This window comes from Lontra canadensis, unplaced genomic scaffold (genome assembly GCF_010015895.1).
Source record: "Lontra canadensis isolate GAN:19392208 unplaced genomic scaffold, GSC_riverotter_1.0 scaffold80, whole genome shotgun sequence".
Lineage (NCBI taxonomy): Eukaryota > Metazoa > Chordata > Mammalia > Carnivora > Mustelidae > Lontra > Lontra canadensis.
The window spans coordinates 9,331,370-9,348,343 of NW_022631074.1; the positions used below are offsets into that span (position 1 = coordinate 9,331,370).

Below are 16,974 nucleotides of genomic sequence, written 5' to 3' on the forward strand. Positions count from 1 at the left end.
CAGGACCCTGAGATCATGACCTGAACTGAAGGCAGAGGCTTTTTAACCCACTGAGCCACCCAGGCGCCCCTATGATGTGTTTTTCAAATGCTGCTAACATCTAATAGTGCTTTTGGCAGGTGGAAGTTAATAACATGTTCTTAGTATGGGATGGATATTTTGGTCAGCTCACATATGAACCAGTTTCTACAGGACAAGCATGAAAAGAGTATAAGCTACACACCTCCCTAGGTAGTTACCTCCCTAGGTATTTACTGATAAGTGTGGTTAAAAATCCTTGAAAATCGGGGTGCCTGTTGTAGCTCAGTCATTTGAGCATACAGCTCTTGATTTTGGCTCTAGTCATGATCTGAAGGTCCTGGGATGGAGGCCTGCATTGGGCTCCCCAATCAGTGGGGAGTCAGGTGGGGATTCTCTGTCTCTCCCTCTGCCCCTCTCCCCTCCACTTGCTTTTTCTCTCTCTCTCTCCCTCCCTTTCTCCCCTGCTCTTGCTCCCTCCCATTCTCTAAAATAAATAAATCTTAAAAAAAATCATTGAAAAATCATTGAACCTTGTACCATTTCTTTTCACTCATAAGTGATTTTCTAGAACCTGTTTGTGTTGTTCAGTGGTGTGATGCCAGGTATGTGATCGAGCTTTCGTATCTGTCCCAAAGTCATAGAGTTTGGACTCAGCAATTTTCTTTTTACATGATTTGTGACAATCAGTAAAGCAGAATGCTTGTGCTTTCCATGAATTTCAGAGTAAATTAGCTTGGTCAATGGAATGACCGTAAAGTCTTCTGAATTCTTCGTCACTGATAAGGGGACTTTTAAACATTATATAAGGTCCAAAGGCATTAGGTATAGTGAGGATAAAGCTGTTCTCATTCTTCCCCTATCATAATTAACAATATAAATATTTTTTTTGGGAGAAAATAGCAGGGATCTGATTTATTTGACTTTATCAAAAGAAAGAAAATCAAGATCACCTTGCTTTCCTTATCTTTTTTCATTCCTTTGCTAGTTTGGCTGTTAAATCCAGCTTTCAGGAGCACCTTAGTTGCTCACTCCTTTAAGCATCTGCCTTTGGCTCAGGTCATGATCTCAGGGTCCTAGGATCAAGTCCTGTGTCAGGTTTCCTGCTCAGCAGGGAGTCTGCTTCGTCCTCTCTCTGCCCCCACCCCCATGCTCTCTCTCTCTCAAGTAAATAAATAAAATTAAAAAATCCTGCTCTCAGGCTTTATAACATCTCTACCTACTCTTTTTCTATCAATTTAGCCAACTGTTAGCCAGCCTACTGGTTTACCACTGCAAGGCTTTTTGCATGTCTTCAGTTGCCTTATGTCAAGACTTTTACTTCTAATGGTATATATGTAGCCTTTTTCTTGAGTTGTTTTACGGGAAATATTTTCTTTGGAGATCTCAAACTTTGATGTTTCTTTGGCTCCTGTCACTCCATCTCCTAATCCCTTATTTCCTCTGACCTTCACCAAACATTCTGCTCTCCTTGCTGCCTTCTCCCCTCTGAGGCTCCACTTGTTTCCCCACTCAGCCTGTAACTGATACTATACTACTTCGGCTCTGATCTTACTAAAAAACAACAAAAAACAAAAAAACAAAACAACAAAAAAAAAATACCTTCAGCCTTCAGACTTGGCCTTTCCTGTAGTCCTACTTTGTACCTGCAGAGATTTGTTCCAGAAAGTCACACATTTGTAGATGCAGTAAATGTATACTTTGGGAAGATACAGTGTCTGGGCCTCCATGATTCGTCTTTTCTATGCATTCTTAATATCTTGGTTTGATTGCCCAAGTTAATTTCACTTTGGGATCTAGGTCCCCAAGCAAATATGGCTCATAGTCATGAGATTGTTTCTTTTAGGATTTGAGGCCCATTGCATTACTTAAACATGGGCAGCGCAGTTAGCTTGTAATGTAGAGTGAGCCATGTCACTCTCACTGCAGTGGCCCGAGCATTTTGGCCCTTGTAGTTGTTGCTTTATCGTCCAGAAACTACTAGTGAGATTTCTTCAGTCTAGCCACATAGACCCCAGTGGTTTAGATACCTGTTGTCAGGCATCAGAAACACATATTTTGATAACACCAGTAGCACCATACCTTGGGGAAAATGGGTTAGAACCATATTTATGGTCTTGTTATTCTAAATAGTCTCAATTCAAGTATTTTCATTAGCAAGTGGAATAAAATGTGCATTTGTTTTCTTTCTAATGAATAATTTTCTGTAGCAGCACTCCACTGTAATGTGATATTTGTGTTCCCATGCTTCCATCTTGTTAATCTGAATTTTATGGTAATGCCTTCTATGATAAGAAAAAAATATACAGCATTTTTCCTGTTGAGTCTGAAACATAACAGATTTATGAATAATAAATATAATAAATGTTCTTATCCTTTTCTTTTTGTATTTGACTTTGAGAAGCCAAATCAAGATGTTGATGATTGTTTGGTTAAAAGTTTAAACTATGAAAATCAATTATATTTTCAAACAGTTAAAGACTATAGAAGCTTTGTATTATCTTTGGACATCCTTGTATTCTTAGTTATCACTTACATGCTATACAAGGTTTGCTGTTTTTTAACATTGTAGCCATTTCTAATGCTAGCATTTATCATTCCAATGATAGATAAATTTATTTTTATTGAATTAGGTTCTTGTATCAAGCTGGCAAAACTTCTAAATATTTAGTCCATATTCTACCTTTGTTTTTCTGTGGGTTCTACAATTTTGTCTTGTAGTCTTAGACACTTGGTCCTGTTGCATTCATGTCTGTTGTTATTTAAAAGAGTAGGAATGCGTGTTCTAATTTCCTGCTGCCATCTACCTACTTCAGAGGAATTTTCATCCCTTGTTGCCTTCCTAGGATAAACTCCCAAAAGCCCCGTGCTTTTGGTTTTGATCCAGCTTTCATCCTCCTGGTTTTGGTCTCTTACTTCCTGTCTTCTCTTTGACCTTGTCTTGATTATCCATCCCTCCGTCTTCACTGGTTTCTATTTCTTTTCTGAAACACTGTTGTTTGGGCGGGGGGGGGGGCATCTGGGTGGCTCAGTTGGTTAAGTGTCTGTCTCTTTATTTTGGCTCAGGTCATGATCGCCCAGTTGTGAGATTGAGTCCTGTGTTGGACTCTGGGCTGGGAGTGGAGTCTGTTTAAGATTCTCCCCTCTCTCCCTTACCCTGATTTCCTCCCACTTCCCTCTTTCTCCCCCTCTAAAAAATAAGCAAATAAATCAGTTGTTTTTTTTCCCCTTTGGTGGGTCAGGTTTCCTTTCAATCTATCGTTTTATATCACTCCCCGTTTTTACCCAAAAATTTCTTATGAAAGTCTTTTTCAATCACTGTTTAATTCTTAATCCTTTCTAATTTGATTCCTGGCTCTTCTCTAGTTCCCTCAGACATGGGAAACTTAGTACTGTGCCTGGTACATGTGTCGTAAGTACTCAGTAAGTAGTTAAATGAGTAAAAGTCATTCCATGAAACCAATGATCACTTGCTAACCACAGTCAATAGTCTTCTCTTAGTTCTTATTTAAAAAGTTGAGACATTGATTTTCCAGGTCTTGTCTTCTTTCCAGAAATATGCTTTATTATCTTTGTTTCCATTAATATTGTACTTCATTGCAGTTCCTGCCTCTGGCCATTTCCTTCTGACTTTCTGGTTAAGTTACTTTTCATATAGATGTTTCTCAAAGTCCTCCATCTTTCTCAATGTCAGTCTTCCAAAGTTATATCTTTCAGTCATATTGCTTCATTTTTTGGCTCTCCGATCTCTTCTTGACATCTTTCTTGAACTCTAAGCTTGATTTTTGGGGTTCCAGACATTTCTGTATGGATGGCCTTTAATACCTCAAATTCAGTCTGCCCAAAATTCTCAGTATCTTCAGAGATGTTCTTTCTACATATATTTGGTTGGGAGGTGGAGGTGGTGGGAGGTAGGAAGGATCATTTAACTGCTTGGGATGGGAGAAGAGCCCTTCCATCTGGAAATTTTTTTTTTTCTTTTTAAAAGTTATTTTAAAGTGGGGGGAGAGATTGAGAGAGTACATGAGCAGGGGGAGGGGCAGAGGGAGAAGCAAACTCCCTGCTGATCAGGGAGCCCAGCGTTTCCTGGGATCATGACCAGAGCTGAAGGCAGACACTTCACCACCTAAACCACCCACGTGCCCTTCCATCTAGAGATTTTCAAACTCTTTACTTTTAATCCTGTGTCTCACACTGTCCTAAGTGGTACCTAGTGTCTTCAAAACCTGAACTTTTTCAGGCTGTCTGTGGAGTAGATTGTTTCCCTCATGATCAGAGTTACCCCTTGCAGACACTTGGGTAGAAGCTTCCTGTGGTCAGTTACTCTGCCTTCATCTGTCTGTGCCTTCTAAACCCTTTTTGAAATCTCTTATCTGCTCGTATCTACTCTCTCCCTCTCTTTGTATTTATAACTGAAACAGTTCCTTTACTGTCATTTTAGAATGTTTTGTACAGAAGAAGCAATCAGTATGTGTGGTAATCAGAATTTTTATCTTTTTGTAATTGAAGAAAGTGAATCTCAGAGATTTTCACTTAACAAAACCCACAGTTAGTGAGAGGAGACAAGAGAATTCAGATGCAGTTCTGTATAATGTTTTCCATTTGTGAACTTAATTTATAAGATATTCATAAACTAAATTTACCAAAAAGAAATCTTATTATAAAATTAAGAGAGCTATGGCAGTAAGTCTATTTTCAGAAGTGAGCCATGAGCGAAATAAATGAATCAAACCTGGATCATAGGTTGTAGATTCTCTAACCCAGACCTAAATAAATTGATGATCATTAGGCTTGTTCTCAGCAGCTTGACATCTGCTTTATATAAAATTTAACTTTTGTTCCATTTTAGAATTGTTGTTTATAACTAATCCTACAAATCTGATGAAAGTTCTGGAGTGGTTTTTAAAAGTCAGTGGTTGATAGATGCATATGATGTTCTATGAATAATCGAAGAGTATCAATCTAGTGTGTATTATTTTTACTTAAGATTTGTAACATTTATTTTTTTTTAATTAATTAATTAATTTATTTATTTGACAGACAGAGATTACAAGTAGGCAGAGAGGCAGACAGAGAGAGATCGAGAGAGAGAGAGAGGAGGAAGCAGGCTCCCCACGGAGCAGAGAGCCTGATGCAGGACTCGATCCCAGGACCCTGAGATCATGACCCAAGCCGAAGGCAGAGGCCTAACCCACTGAGCCACCCAGGCGCCCTGTAACACTTATTTTTAATCTTAGAAGCAAATAATTTACAACAAAGAGCTACACTTTTTTTTTTTTAACTGTTACCTCTGTTTACTGATAGGTAAAGATGGAAAATTGTAGCTCAAGAATATCTTACTGAAGAAAAATAGTCACTCATTGTTTTTTATATTAATACTATATTGAATGAACAGTGCTGTTTAGAAGATGGATATATTAAATTTATACATCTGATCATATTTTGATTTGTGTAACTCTTCTTTCCTTACTGATGTTTTTCAACATTCTCTTGGCCAAAAGTGAAATGATAGTCAAATTTAAATGCATTAAATTTTTTCTTGGTTAGGCTAGGGGAAAATTGATTATTGAACTAATTTTTAAAATAAATTGTGGCCTTAATAAATGCTTGGCTGTATTTTTTTCTCATCGATATAGATAATAGCAGCAGTATGACATCAACTTATAAAGATTTTCAAAAACTGGAACTCCTTTTAAAAAATTTTTTACTTATTTGCATTTGGAACCCATTTATAAATAGATTAACTTTAATTGATGGGAATGTTGATGAGGGGAATGAGTTGTCTCATAGTGAGCCACTATTTCTCTGCCTCTGCCAACTATGAGCCAGCCCCCTTGGAAATGTTTTAAAATTAACATATGCAGTGATGGAAAGAACAGCCTTTGGAATCAGGCAAATCTGGGCTTAAATCCCAGCTTTCCATGTGGTAGTTTTGTAATCTTGGAAAATTTACTCAACTTATTTAAACTTTGGTTTGCTGATCTGTATTGGGTGGGGGGGGTGTTCAATCCTGTTTCATGGAAGTGTTTTGGAATAACTGAGATAACCTGTAGAGCAGTAGACAATGCTGAGCACACAATGGGTACTCAGGGAAAGAGGTGCCTTCTTGCCATATAAAGTCTGTTCTCAGCAGCTTGACATCTGCTTAGAAACTTAGAAATAACTCTTTGTTTGAGAATGGTGCTTTTTTTTCTGGGTGAATAGTATAGAAAAGCTATTAAAAACATTGATTCTCTATCACATTTGAAAAGAGGGCATACATGGAGATGCACATATTGAAATTTAGCTAGAAGTCAAAAATTTTCACCCCTTGACCAATCAAACTTCTATAAAGACTGAGTGGTGTAAGGGATCCTAAAGTAGAGATCCCACCATGCCACTCAGTGGTGCATATGCCCGAAGGGACTGGCAGGGCTGCAGCCTGTCCGTCTGGAGCCTCGATATCTTTGAGTTCCTGGGTGTTGCAGGTGTTTTGAAGTACCTGGTTTGATTTGCAGTGGTTTGTTCTATCATAGAACTGTAGTGGTCCTACTTTATGGTATCATGGAATACCTTGTCAAAATGGAAACAGACTAAGGAAGGTCATGTACATACTGCAGATTTTGTGAGTACCTTGACCTCCATGGGTGCCAGATATTGACTCAAGAACATTAGAGGGGGTTCTGAAAAGCTCTCCTAGAAACAAAAACATTTATCATTCTTGCCCAGTGTTTTCACTGGAGATCTCTTTTTATGGTAACAGAAAGGAGTGGCTTTTCTCCTATCTTGTGTCATTTTGTTCCTTTTTTCTTCTGTCTTTCCACACCTGCCCTGGTTGATTTGATTTCTACCTGCATCATAGCCTGTGACAAAGCTCACACCTGTCCTTCCAGCCCAACATGTTTTGCTGAGCATCAGGGTAATAGAACCAATTCTTTATACCTTTCCTGCCAGTGTTGCTGGGTATAAGATTTGTCATACTCAAAGTTGAACTCAGACTATTTTATCCTAATTTTTTTCTCTTTCTGTGTTCCTGTCCAGCTAAAAAGTGCTACCAATTACCCAGTCTTGATGTTTGGAAATGATTCTATCATTTTGTCTCCATCCCCATTGTGCCACGGACCATCAACAGCCCTTTCTTCCTGTCCATATCCTTTGCTATTCTATAGTTCAGACTTTTCTCTCTCTCTCTCTCTCTTTTTTTTTTAAGATTTTATTTATTCGACAGAAAGAGACACAGTGAGAGAGGGAAGACAAGCAGAGTGAGAGGGAGAAGCAGGCTTCCCACTGAGCAGGGAGCCCAACAAGGGGCTCGATCCCAGGACCTTGGGATCATGACCTGAGCCAAAGGCAGATGCTTAACGACTGAGCCACCCAGGCACCCCACAGACTTTTCTCTTTCACATCAACAGTTTTTACTTCTGTGTTGTTTGTTCTGGCACATACAACAGATGACTGTCCTGGGTCACTTATGGTTAAGGGCCCTTATTTGGTATACCATATATAACTACATCCTTTTATCAGAAATTACATGGAAATGAAAAACTGAAAGTAACACCTCAGCTAAAATCTTAATTCCATTCTAGAGCATTTTTAAAAAGTGAAATTTCAACTTTTAAGTAACTTTAGTAACAAATTATTTGTGACATGTCAGAGCTGATCACAGCACAGAATCATGACATTAAAGTTGCAGGTAATTTGTTATGTTAAACAATAACCAGCTTAGAACAAAATAGTTGATGGCCAACTTGCTGGCCTGTTCTAATTTTTTAGTGGAAAAATAATGCTGTGATAAAAATGTAATGTTATCTTTCAAGCAAAATTACTTTAACAGTGGGGGTATAAATCACTCATCTTTGCACCTTACCATTAGTCTTGAAATCCATTTATTGAGAATTTCATTCATGCAAATATGTATTGGTAGTTTATATGGAATTAATCTGGCATCTCACCACAAATTAAATCCATTAGGATGAAGGTAAACAGTAATTTTGATTTAAAATTAAACTATAGCTTACCTCAGGATATTGGCAATAATCTGATAATAGTTATTTTCCTCAAAATTGAGGAAATTTTAACTGTTGGTGGTAGAATTTCAAATATTGACAAATTTGCCAAGTAATATGTTGCAACCAGATGTCTAAGGAGAAAACTAACTGAATTCTCAAGTAAGCAGCTGGTTTTAGTTTATGAGTGCCAGATTTTAGTATGTATTAATAATTTAGGTGATAGTCATATTCAGGATGAAAATGTATACAATTGTTTGCCTTCACCTTGTGATAACAAGGAAAACAGTCTTAGGAATGTTCACTAGAGAAACATGTACATAGGCAATTTCTATTCTGAAAAAACTTCTGTTGTAGTAGAAATTTCCCAGACAAAGAGGCCAAAGAGTAAGTGGTCTCAGCAGTGGGAATAGTGTTATTGCAAAGATGTTCTGTACAAAGAGAGAGAGAGGAGAAGAGAGAGGGGAAAGAATGAGTGAGGCTGGGTATGATGATTTGCAAGCATAGTGAGTGGCAAGAGATGAAACTGGGGAAAGACACAGGGGACTAGACCCACCAACACCTTGAATGCCATGCTTGAGAGTTGGGATTTTATCCTGAAAGCAGAGCTGTGATTGTGATTAAAGGCCTTTAAGGATAGTCAGACTTGAATTCTAAAAGATTGCTCTAGTTTTTGTCTGGAGAATGGATAGGGACAGTGCAAGCAAGGAAACAGATGATGTTTTGTCTGACTTTTTAATAAGCGGAAATGTTAAGATTTGCAGAAAATGAAAGAATGGAGACAAAACATGGTCACATTCAGTTTTGGATGTACTGAGCTTGGGATTCCAGTGAAGTATCCAAGTGGCTATGGACGCCTGATTGACAGTAGGTTTACTGTCTGAGCTGCAGATAAAAACCTAGGAATCATCTGATTAATCTGTGGGAAATAAAACCTTTTAAGAAGGTCATGAAGCTAAAGCAGGCCCAGGCTAGAAATTGGAGAAATATGTTTGGTAAGGAATGGCTAGAATGATGTGAAGTTGAAGGAGATGGAGAAAGTGTTTGAGAGGAAAGAGGAAAATCTCAGAGTAATGTCATGGAAGTGAATAGAAGACTGGTTATCAGAATGAGGTTCAGTCTCATTCTGCAGATGCACCATGTAAGAAGTGTATTGAATTAGCAAGTGGGACAGTGTTTCTTAGAGACGGTGACCAGCACAACTAGGGAGTAAGCCAGATTGTAAGTGATTAGAGAGTGATTGGGAGGAAAGGGAAAGAAGGTGGTGAAGATTAGGAACCCTTTTTTGAGGAGGTTGGTAGATGAGAGGGCTATCCTTGTGCATTTGCTTTTGAATGATGGGCTTCTGGAAGGGACAGATGAGGAACTGTGCTTCTCAAGGAGACATCAAGGATTGTGCACTGGTGTCCTGGTGGGGAAATTCACCTTGGGAGGAGTCCATCCTTCCTGGTGAAGCATGGCAGTGAGTGAAGGAGGCTTGCCGATGCTATTGGGAGTTAGGGCTATGAGGGAATGTCTGCATGAAATGGAGAGTAGGGACCTCTGCTGAGCAAGGTGGTGGGATAGTGGAATGGGAGTGGGCTGGTAGGTGAAAGAGCTGCTGTAGAAAATGAGGAAAGGTTACAGAGAGATTTCCAGCTGGGGCTGTAAATTGTGAACTGTTCGTAGCCCAAATCTGCATAGTGTGCATATCCTTGTGGCTTTTTAAAGCAAGACTCACTCACTTAGTTAGAAAAAGATAAAATTGGAATTTTTCTGAGTGGGGACGACCAAGCAGTACAACTGACACTTTGAGGTTACTGGTTATATTTGATGGCTGGATAGAGAAGCTAGGAAACTTTGTGGGAACTGAAAGGGACAGTGTAAGGGAAGGCAGAAGCTGTATTGGGGCAGGAGTAGTGGTATGGTGGGTATACCTGGGACAGCGGGGTAAAACAGCTGAAACGGGGAGAGGGTGTGCACACGGGGAATGCCTGAGATTGAGTTTGCGAGGGGATGCAGTTATGGGGGACTAACTAGGGTCAGAGTTTATGAAAGAGGCAAGAAGAGAGGAAGTGGAAGTTACCGGAGTTGAGGATGTTAAGGAACTAGAAGTCAGGGTATTCTTAAGGATTATCCTTGCTACGCCCAATAAAGGCAGAGTCTGAGGTAGAAAGGATGACAGGCCCAGTGCATGACACAGTAGAAGAAGAGTCACCTGACTCTTCATTATTTTCCATTCAACAGGATCTTTGGTAACCGTCTGTATCCTGTGAACTTTTTGATCTTATTCCCTGTGCCACTTACCATGTTGGCACAGCACCTGCCACCTGCTCTAGGCTATTTGAGGAGGTGACAAACTAATACCAGTTGGACTTGCAAATAAATTCTTACATCACTAGAATGCAGGCTTCATGAAAGCAGGGCTATTGGTGTTGTGGGGTTTTGTTTGTTTGTTTTTACTGTTGCATCAAAACACCTGGAATGGTATGGTGCTGTTCGTTATTTACTGAATGAATGAGTGAATGCTTTCGAGCTTGCATAGACTCTACCTACTACTTGCTATACCCATTTCAGCCTATTACTGCATTCCCCAGAGACATTAGTCCAAGTCTTCTCTGTTTCCCAGTTCCACCTGCCTGTTCCTCCTTTAGCTTGCCATCTCTCCTCTCACTTACTGAGGTCAGAGCCACTTGTTGGACCTTGCTCTTCGTCTTCTTATTTACAGAATTGCTCAGGCCTCAGTCACTTCCTTACCTCTTTACCTGGAAGAGGACGTGTCCATACTCCTCTTGAAGGTTAATACTTTCCCTTTCTTTTTTTCTTTTTTAAAGATTTTACTTATTTATCCAATAGAGATCACAAGTAGGCAGAGAGGCAGATGGAGAGAGAGAGAGGAGGAAGCAGGCTCCCCGCTGAGCAGAGAGCCTGATGCGGAGCTCGATCCCAGGACCCCAAGACCACGACCTGAGCCGAAGGCAGAGGCTTTAACCCACTGAGCCACCCAGGCGCCCCTCCCTTTCTTATTAGAAAAAGTATTAGAGGCTTTACTGGCCTCTCTATCTCAATTTATGCTTTTCATTCTCTCTTGTACAACAGTTATTCTCTAATAGGTGTAGAGCTGATCTGCCAAACAAGAACAAAAAGCCATTCTGTCTTAGATCTTAAACTGTCATATTCTTTTTTTTTTTTTTTTTCTAATTTCTCTAAGTTTTGCCTTTTGTCTATTTACCAACTATTTCTATCCCCTCGCCTACCTACTCACAGCTTAACACTTTCAGTTTAGGGCTGTACTCAAAAATTCCTGAGCTGTTAAGACTATTTCTCCTGCATTCCTAGTGCTTCTGTGTAGTCCTTATTCTTTATTTACTAATCTAACAACTGTTGGAGCACCTCTTATTGTCAGACACATTTCGAGGTGCTAGAGATACTGCACTGAATAAAATAGACAAAAATCCCTGCACTTGCGGCTTTTACTTTCTAGAGGAAGAAACAGATTTTAAAAAATGTGTGTATGTGTGTGTGTATTTGACACTAGCAAGTACAAAGGAGAAAAAGAAGATATTGGCACTTTCAGAGTGGAGGAATTGGCAATTTTGGAGTGACCGGGGAAGCTTTCAATGAAGAGATGACTTGTAAATAAAGATCTGAGGGAGGTGAGGGGGAGTGAGTCATATTGCTACGTGGGAGAAGAAAATTCTAAGCAGAGAAGAGTGGATGTACAATTCTTGAGGCATGAGTGTGCCTGATGTTTTTGAAGAACAGTGGGGTAGGATAGTCATCTTTCTAGACCTCACAATGGCATTTGGCATTTACTCCCCATTTGCTTTCGGAAATATTCTTTGTCCTTTGCCTTTGGAGACCAGTATTCTGGAGGTATGACCTGGTCTGGTGTTTGCCTTCTCCATCTCTCTCTGATTCCTTCTCTAATTTGCACCTCCTTTTAATCTCTCTCTTTTTTTTCCCCTAGAGCTTTTTTGTTGGTCCCCTTTATATCCTGTGTACAATGTGTATGGCCAAATTGCATTCTTAAACTGTGCTTCTGACTGCTTTCCAGACATCTCCTATTGTACAACAGCAGGGAACCAAACATTCAGTGACATCTTAAGTAATTTGTTGCCTTACCTCCTCCCATCCCCACAAAGGCCCTGATCTTACCTCTCCTATTTCCCATGTCCATTTTTTACTTTACTCAAATTGTTAGCCAGTTCAGAAAACTTAGTTATCCATGACTTTATCCCTCAGCATCTGCTTCTGTTAGTCATCTTCTCTACCTCATTCTCTATTCCCTGTACCCCATTCATCTTCAACCACACCCTTGCCATGATAAACAGAGTTCACAGTTCTGTATCTTTGGATATGTTATACTGAGTGTTTAGGATGTTCTTCTTATCCTTCAGGAGCAAGTTCAAATGTTATGTCTTCTAGCAGTGGATTCTCTTCTAAGCCCCACACAGTGATACAGCAATGAGCTTCTTGCTAGACTATAAGCTCCTTGAAGCTGAAACTGCATCTTCCTAATCAGTGTCTCTGATGCTTACCTGTGCTTCCTGCTATTAGGCACATAGCAAATAGAGGAGATAGTTGGATGAAATTGACCTAAGGGCAGTGCATTATAGCATATTGAGGATGAAGGGAAAAAATTTCAAATCCCCCAGTTACATATGCCTTCTCAGTAGCCTTTGTTGTTATATGTGGAATACCAACATCTTTGAGAGCAACTGGAATTGATGTTTTGTTTGCTTGAATCCTGACTGCTTTCATTCTCCTTGTTGGAACATTGGCAGGCAGTCTTGTTGGCAGGCAGCATTGGCCCTCGCTTGTGGCAGGCTGAATTTTATTGTTGTTTAGGCTGAGGGGAAAGAGCAGCTGTTTTAGATCAGACTTAAAATTTTAATTCTATAAATTAAAAATTTATTGTGTTTACTTCAAATAGCAGTGCTCTTTTCTGCTAGTTTTTGTTCCTATTTTAGATATCTTTTTCTTGTTGGGAGTATTTCATTGATAGAAGTTTCTCAGAAGAGTATTAGGGAAAAGTTAAGAAATGAAGACCTCCAAGGACAAAAAGTGCTCTTCAGTAAACTGAAGATACAAAGATTCTGGAATAGCAAAGAAGCTGAAAATAAAGGGAAGGAGGAAAAAGTGATTTTTAAAAAGATTATATGTATAATTCTTTTTTTTTTTTTAAGATTTTATTTATTTGAGAGAGAGAATGAAAGAACATGAACTATCGAGGGTCAGAGTGAGAAGCAGTCGCCCTGCTGAGCAGGGAGCCAGATGCAGGACTCCATCCTGGGATGTTGATTCTGGGACTCCAGGATCATGACCTGAGCCAAAGGCAGTCGCTTAACCAACTGAGGCACCCAGGCACCCCAAATTATATATATAAAAGTTAAATCTGGGGGCACCTGGGTGCCTCAGTTAAGCCTCTGACTCTTGATTTCAGCTCAGGTCATGATCCTTAGGGTCATGAGATCAAGCCCCATGCTCCATGTGCTCAGTGGAGTCTGTCCATCTCCCTCTGTTTCTCTCCTGTTCACTCTGTCTCTCTCAAATACATACATACATAAATAAAATCTTGTAAGAAATAAAAATGTTAAATGTAAAGGTTTTCAGTTGTTTAGCAAAATGTATCTCTTTTGTTGAGAAAGCAGTTTATTGTGTTTTGAAAGGAATTATAAAAAATAGTTGAGGCAGTGAAATGATATTTTTGACAAATCATCTTGAGATTTTATTGATGTCAAAAAATGTGATTTCCTGGGGTGCCTGGGTGACTCAGTCATTAAGTGTCTGCTTTTGGCTCAGGTCATGATCCCAGGGTCCTGGGATTGAGCCCTGCGTAGGGCTCACTGCTCAGCGGGGAGCCTGCTGCTTCCTCTCCCACTCCCCCTGCTTGTGTTCCTTCTCTCACTGTGTCTCTCTCTGTCAAATAAGAAATAAAATCTTTTTAAAAATGTAATTTCCATGTTCTTTTAATGTTCCCCTTCTTGTAAACCATTGCCCAATTTTTTTTTTTAAGATTTTATTTTATTTATTTGACAGAGATCGCAGTAGACAGAGACAGGCAGAGAGAGAGAGAGGGAAGCAGGCTCCCCACTGAGCAGAGAGCCCGATGCAGGACTCGATCCCAGGATCCCGAGATCATGACCCGAGCCAAAGGCAGCGGCTTAACCCACTGAGCCACCCAGGCGTCCCCCAATTTTATGACTCTTAGGAATTTCTGAAAAATTTTAAGAATATTTATGATATTCTAATGATTAGCCTATAGTTTACTTCCTTCAGAAAGCTACTCAGGAAGAGCAGTTGTTCATACTAGCTATAGAAAAAAAAAATCATTGTTCTGTTCATGTTACAATCTTAATTCATTTTGACTCAGGAAGAAATGTTGTGGCTGCTAATTACAACAAATTAAATGGCATAGTTAAAGGACAAAAAATATTTATGTGTATCAAGATATTTTCAGGATGTCAACTAACATTTCTTTTGCTAAACTGAGAGGGCCATTATGTCAGGAGAGGACACAGCTAATTTATAGTGCATTCTCCAATAATGAGCACAAGTTTGGAAGGATGAGATGGAGACAAGTGGGAGTGAGTTGCAGTTGAAACCAGTAAAAGGTGAGACTTAGAATGACTCTAGAAGGTTGGTCATATTCTAAATGTAGAGACTCACAAGTTTTATTAAGTTCCTAACACATAGAAAAATGCTGTGTGTTTCCTCAAAAATACCCTCTGACTCCGAAGGTAGGGAACAGACTTATAATACTGCTTGTGGGGCACCTGGGTGGTTCAGTGGGTTAAAGCCTCTGCCTTAGGCTCAGGTCATGATCTGAGAGTCCTGGGATCGAGCCCCGCATCGGGCTCTCTGCTTAGCGGGGAGCCTGCTTCCCCCTCTCTCTGCCTGCCTCTCTGCCGACTTGTGATCTCTGTCTAATAAATAAATAAAATCTTAAAAAAAATAATAGTGCTTGAAATTAATTTCCTGGGGTAATGGGTTATAAACCTTTTCTCAAGCTTTCATATGCTAAGTTTTGTTAGTGGTTAATGGAACACTGAATTAAAACTATTTTGAATTTGAATTAAAATATGGAAAGAGGTAAACAAATAACATTGAGATCATGATGCTCTTGCCTGCTTGAAGATCAGCCTCTTATAAAACTGTCATGTGAACTCACAGTGGCCTAAGGTGACTTTACCTTGCTGTACTGATCTTTTTTCTGACTCACACTGGAGCTTTTCTTTTATAAGGACTAGTGAGCATGACATCTGACAGATACTGTCAGGCAGGCATTCCTTCTACAAGTAGGTGAGCAGGCATGTTTGGAAGGCAGGCTGAGTTGGCACATGGGCCTAAGGTTAATGAAGCTTCAGGGAAGAGTGTGACAAGGAATGCCAGCAAGCTCCTTGATAGATCAGCTCCGTCTTGCCTCACAGAGAGTCTGTTTTGCTAGTAATTTCATTATGAGCAGTAAAACACACCCGGGAAGTGTTGAACATCTGCAGGAATTCCCAGTACTGTGTGGTTTGTGTTAATGCACATCTGAGGATTTGGTAGTTTACTATTAAGGATAATGAGCTTTTCCTCTGAATTGATACACCATGTTGCTGTCTTTTCTCGTCTTTTTGAGAAACAATTTTACACAATGCGGCATTTCTTTTTGGGTTAGGACAGTGCTGAAATGAGGTCTATTTAGGTTTACCTATTGTACAGAGTACTTGAAAGTACTGTCCATTAGTTCTGAGTAGTGAAGGCTAAATTTAAATATACATAAATTTTGCCATGATCTGTCCCTTTATTTATCTCTCCCTACGCATCTCTCACTCTTCTCATTTTGTACCCTAACGTCCATTCATCTTTAACTTCTTAGAAGCTGTCACATGACTAAATAGAGTCGGAGAGGAGGGAGGAAGAGAGCTAGGGAAGGAGCGGGATGAACAAGCATCACATAGTCACGTAGTAGGTGTCCTTCCGAGGGCACTTCTAGGAATACTCCTCTGTGTTACGTCCTCTGCTGTCACTGACACCAAACCTGGACCAGTTACTCCTGTTCTGGCTTCCCACATGGGGTGTATTTCTCGCCTCATGACATTTACTATATAGCCTTGTTTAAGTTGTGCTGACCGTGCCCTTCCCTAGACTGTAAACAGCCTGACGAATCAGAAGCCATCAGTCTTACTCACAGATGTATCCCTGGCATCTGGCCCAAAATGTGTCATATGATACTTTATTAGTAGATCTGTGTGATTTTTTTTAAATGATGACATTTATTATTCTCTGTTTTGTTTTCAAAGATTCCCCAAAGTGAGGACAAAAGGAACCATGCTGAGAAGTTAATCACTCTTCCAACGCAGGAAGATTCCAAAAAGCCAGATGACTTTTCCCGTTCCACCTCAGATACCAAAATAGGAGAAAACGATAGACAGCCAAAAGAAAGCTTTTTTCAGTTTCTTGGTAACTTATTCAATATCTCAGGAAAAGCATCTCTTAGTGATGCCAAGCAGTCTTCTTTCAAAGGTGACCATGACAGAACTGAAAAAGATCTACAAAATCCCAGTGACCATCCTGAGGAAGACGTCAAAAGGGAGAGGGAGATTTTCAGTGGCTCCCTGGGAACAAAGGCACTTCCAGCAGAAGAAGCAGAGAACTCAGATGAAACCTCAGATGCCTTTTCTTTGGATACAACACAAGACAGTGAACAGGAAACCAATGATTTACTAAAGTAAGTTTACAGCTAGCCAAAAAAGTGAGCTTTTGGACCCAACTTTTAAGCCTCAGTTCTACTTTTATTAATTAAGGGGAATGGAAAAAGTATTCTGTAATATCCCTGCTACTAGGTAGAAAAAAAAATTAATGATTCTGTGTATCATACATATCATCTAGGGCCTTAGGACCTATTTTAAGGGGCAGTACTGATATCTTTTAGGCGCTAACTTTGCTATAGTGCAAGTTTTATTTCTAATTTAAGACTTCCTTGAATGAGAGTGTTTTCTGT

General features: G+C 39.6%; 1 protein-coding gene across 1 annotated transcript in view; it reads left to right on the forward strand.

Annotated features, from left to right (window-relative positions):
• The window catches only part of CRYBG3 (crystallin beta-gamma domain containing 3), a 109,607-nt gene that overhangs the window by 17,724 nt on the left and 74,909 nt on the right, over positions 1–16,974 (forward strand). The window contains exon 3 of the mRNA XM_032882249.1: positions 16,274–16,701. Coding sequence (XP_032738140.1) covers positions 16,274–16,701 — 428 coding nt within the window. The remainder of the gene's footprint in view (positions 1–16,273; positions 16,702–16,974) is intronic.